Source organism: Mercenaria mercenaria, chromosome 11 (genome assembly GCF_021730395.1).
Source record: "Mercenaria mercenaria strain notata chromosome 11, MADL_Memer_1, whole genome shotgun sequence".
NCBI classification, from domain to species: domain Eukaryota; kingdom Metazoa; phylum Mollusca; class Bivalvia; order Venerida; family Veneridae; genus Mercenaria; species Mercenaria mercenaria.
In genome coordinates this window covers 40,633,319-40,638,163 of record NC_069371.1, presented here as the reverse complement: position 1 = coordinate 40,638,163, position 4,845 = coordinate 40,633,319, and the positions used below count along the sequence as shown (strand labels likewise).

Here is a 4,845-nt window from a genome sequence, read left to right as displayed (position 1 = left end):
CCCAATAACAGAATTTCTTCAAATTTTAAATATTGAAGGACAGTCATCTAAGAAACAAAGTTATACAATAAAAGTCATACGTTAGCAGTATCGTAAAAGAGTTGTCTGCCCTTGAAAACGGCATTTTTGGAAGCACAGGACGTAACCAAGCAAAATAATAGTAAACTCTGTTTACTTGAGTGTCTTCATATGATGCAATGAACGCACTCATGCCATTCCTAACAACGGCTAAAGCGGAATGCCTTTATACAAATACCGTTAACTGAGTCTATGGTTCGAAACGACCAAAACTAACATTGATCTAAGTACGAGGAGACGATTTGTAATGTCTCAAAATATAGTGTATTCAACGATATCACTAATCATAGTTGAAGCTATCACTAGATGTACTTTGTGCTAACTTTATGAAGATACAATAAAATGATTTAAAGATATCACAGTTTGGAATATTGGATGTCTTGAACTGAAATACAAACATATTTTTCATATTCTCAGTTCGATGATATCCGAAATTCATGATGATATTATGATATCAATAAATCATCTAAGGATATCTAAGAAATATGTTTAATTAAATGATGTACTAAATTCGATTTATTTTAAATCAATACTCTATATTCAATGGTGTCATTGTACGACTTCACTTATGTAATGCTGTCATAAACTATATAAAATGTCTAAAATAGCGATTTTCTATGACAATAATTCGTAAAAATTTATAAAATAAAATTGAATCTAATTATCTACAATTCATAGAAGAAATAATTTATAGCAAAACAATGTTTTAACACTATTTAAACAAGATGGGCGGTTATACGTCAGGCGTAATCATTTCTCGGGGGCGCAATAACCACCCGAGTGTATGTGTTCAAACACGGTTTTGCTATAAATTATTTCAATCTTAAATGTCTTTATTGTGAAATTTAGATCAAACATGTCAGAATTGTTTCTTCGCCCATGCATGGTGCCAAATGGTAGGTCGTCACGCTACTTTGTTTATACACGTCAGGACCGGAAATGGTAATACGTCTCGTAGAAGAGTTCAATTTGGGCGAAATGATGGCGAATCATTCTGCAAAGCATATAACCAACTCAGTATGTGTGTAAATTGATCAATGTGACATTTCATGCAAATATTTGATCAAATTTGAAAGCCTTACAAGATGCATATATGGCGCTAAATGTCACGTGGACGTGACGTCAACATGATATCGTTGTGATGATTTAAGCAATGCTATAGTCTAATTAGAATTAATGATAATGTATTTGCACGGTTGCATTGCAAAATGATAGTAGTTACTGTATCTATTCATATAATAGCATTTTGAGTGTATATAATCCATTAGAAGGGGCCTCCGTGGCCGAGTGGTTAAGGTCGCTGACTTCAAATCACTTGCCCCTCATCGATGTGGGTTCGAGCCTCACTCGGGGCCTTGAATTTTTCATGTGAAGAAGCCATCCAGCTGGCTTACGGAAGGTCGGTGGTTCTACCCAGGTGCCCGCTCGTTATGAAATAATGCACGGAGGGGCATCTAGGGTCTTCCTCCACCATTAAAGCCGGAAAGTCGTCATATGACCTATCATGTGTCGGTGCGACGTTAAATCCAACAAAAATATATATATATATATATTCCACTAGAGAGTTGTTATAATTTGCTCTTGTTTTTCGTTTCTGTAAGATATATTTCTTCTCATTTTCATAGTGGTTATTATTGATCATATTATAAACATTAGAACATGAGTTTTTGTTTCTTAACTATCTTAAAAAGTGTGAAATGAAAAAAAAAACAACAAAAAAACACCACAACATGCAGTTGATCCATTTAATAATGGCAACTTTATTACATTATTACACGGCTGTTTAATATATATTGAAAATAAAGCACAAGGATAAATACCAGAGAAGGAAAGGCACACTCCAAAGGCACAGCCTCCCCAAACTGCAACCCACAGCAGTGCACGCATGGACGCGCAAACGACTGGGGATTATAAACTGGTTTCAGTCTTAACATCCACCATGTTGCGAAGTCGCAGGACAGTGAAAAAATAAAAGAACCCACTCTAAGTGAATTCTCAACACACCTGGTATGTTAAACACAAACATGCACTTGTAAGTCTATATAAAACAAGCCTAAATTTGCTTCTACTCAATGCCTTTGCAGAAGGCAGCACCAGTAGGAGTAAGACGAAACAGGCTAGAAAATAGATGTCAGACCAGCTCGCTTCTAGTGGGTTTTAGGAACTGCCTATCATGGACTCATGTTTTGATAGATACAATCAAATGTTCTTTATGTTACATGATTTTTGTCATTGACAATTATTATGACCTTATCCAATAAAATATACCGTACAATATATGTATTACTTATACCGTAAATCGGTGTTGCCTGTTGAACAGGGTGCAAATGCTTGCACTAAGATTTTCACAAACGCATTAAAAATGCAATTTCAACTTTTAGATTTCAACATACAAAAGTTGGGCATTTGCATTCACTTGACTTCGTATGGACCTTTACTATGGTCTAATTTATAGATTATTTAGAAAGTGTGTCCGTTTGGAAAAAAGCACTGTCTTATCACATGAATAGAATAATGACGATGTCTCAAACAATGCTTTTGTAACAAATGCTTAAACATCTGTATTGAAGACAAAAATAAGTAAAGCAGAAAAACGACGATGCGGCAGAGCAAGTGAATATACTGGTATTATTTCTCTGTTGTAAACGATGCATAATTTCTGTATCATGTTGACAGTTCTGTTTCTCTATGAACAGCCGCAAGAAATTTGACTACTGGATAATTATGAAAACTTACAGCAGTGGTTTTTAAAACGTGAATAAAACAACTGAATATTTTGTCTATTTTGTAACTGCACTAATCAGAGCACCAGAAAAGCTATTCCTCATAGTTGGGGCCTCCCACAAAGTCCCAGTAGAGAAGGACGTTCCACTCTTTATCCACACATGTTCCTTTATACCCAGTTCTGCAACAGCTGTAGCTGTTTGGCAGCCGTAATAGCTACTTCCGTCGTTGATGAAGCGGCTTTTTAGAGTAGGACCCTTTGTTGTGTCAATTTCAAAGTAAATGTATTTGTTTTCTGTAAGACACAGATGCAAGGCAAACATATAGATTCCGGCCACAGGTGCTACGAAGATTCCAGTTTCGTTGTTGTAGCTGGAACCGACGTCAAAATGTGTTGTGCTAAATACAAGTGTCTCACCATTGCTTATCGCAGTTTTCTTTATATCGAGTGCCATGAAGCCTACTGCTTGAATGGTTGAAAAACCTGAAAAAATATATATGATAAGTCAGTGTCATGGAGAATGTCTCTTTGATATATCTAATTTCAAACTATTAACATAATTTTATCTTATAATCTGATGAATTTGTTTGCAAAAGAGACAAATTATCTCACCCAAATTATACCTTCCGCTCTTTCATTTTTAAGACGCATTTGAACGAAACTATAGATTTCAATAGCTTTCAATATCTACATGATTACAAACAGACTTTGTTGTATTGTTTTCAACATGTTTTTAGCGACATTATGTTATTATATGCCTTTTAAGACATATCAAATCAAATGTGAAAAAAAATACTTACAGAAATTCGTGAAAAAAGAAAGTATTAAAAATTCGCCTGATAAATAAATAGATATAGATCTATTTTTCATCTAAAAAAACACTGAAAAACTATAATTAGAATTCATTTTGTAAGTTCACGTGCAGGAAAAGGACGTTATTTGTGTGTTTTATAAACATTAAGATATATACATACTTTCTTTGATTTCTTCCACAGCATTCCTACTGTCTGCTTTCGCATCGTTTAGTTCATTCTTCGTTTTCTCCCAGTCTTCTTGAATTCCGTCAAGTTTCTCGGACATTCTTTGCTGCATGATTTCCGTCTCCGATTTTATTTTGTCCACATATATTTCAGTTTTAATCATTTTTTCAAGCGTTTTCTCTTCATAGTGAAATCTTGAACATTCCGGTTCACTCGCGCTCACAAAAACGCACAAAGCCACCAACAGAACAATTTTCATCAACATCTTCATACCGTTACCTTCTCAAACTGACTCAATCTGTTCGGTTACAGATACAATATATGGCAGCTGTAAGTAAATGAGGGGCGTTTAAACAATTTTGTTCGATGATTCAAATATGTATTCAAACGTTTACCCCAAATGACTTTTCAAGAATAGTTCTAACGTGTCTTTTTGATTCATAATTACATGTCGATACAAAAAGATCGCCACATTATCAGGAAAACAAGTTTGTGTTCGTGAAAGAATTTCAGATTTATTTCCGCGTTTACTTTCGTGCGTGAGAACGAGCGCGTGAGTGTATGTGAGTGCTTACGTGCGTGAGTGTGTGTTCTATCCGCAAGTACTTTTAACTGACTAATAATGAAAACTCAAGTAGCACAGAAATATGATACTAGTACTTGCTTTACAAATATTTTTCAAAACTTTTCTCCTGTTGGAAAATCAAATTAAAGCCTCTAGATCGAGAGGAACTTCCTGATGCATTGAATATATTTACTTTAACACGACATATAAGTCATTAAACCGTCTTAGCTTGCAGTATTTTCATTGGCTAATTTTAAAGTTGAGCTGAGATATCCAGTCATTGACTGTGGTTCAAGACTGATCTTAACTCCTTGTAGTCAAGACATTGTAAGCTTTGGGTAATGCTAGTTAGCGGCCTGTTTATTATGCGCGCCCATAAAAAAATATGGTTAAACGCAAAATACACACGTTTATTATGCTAATGTTCAGCAGAACTAAGACTGAAATGTATATCTGATATATAAACTGGTATATATTATTGACCAGTCATACAAGAA

At 34.8% G+C, this 4,845-nt stretch overlaps 1 protein-coding gene across 1 annotated transcript; it reads right to left on the bottom strand.

Moving 5' to 3' along the window:
* Positions 1 to 1,931: 1,931 nt before the first annotated feature.
* LOC128546876 (uncharacterized) lies at positions 1,932 to 4,058 on the bottom strand. Its single transcript, XM_053518276.1, has 2 exons — positions 3,778 to 4,058; positions 1,932 to 3,286 (listed from the first exon to the last, which is right to left on the bottom strand). The coding sequence occupies exons 1-2, from the start codon at positions 4,052 to 4,054 to the stop codon at positions 2,859 to 2,861; spliced, it is 705 nt and encodes a 234-aa protein (XP_053374251.1). The 5' UTR covers positions 4,055 to 4,058; the 3' UTR covers positions 1,932 to 2,858.
* Positions 4,059 to 4,845: the final 787 nt, after the last annotated feature.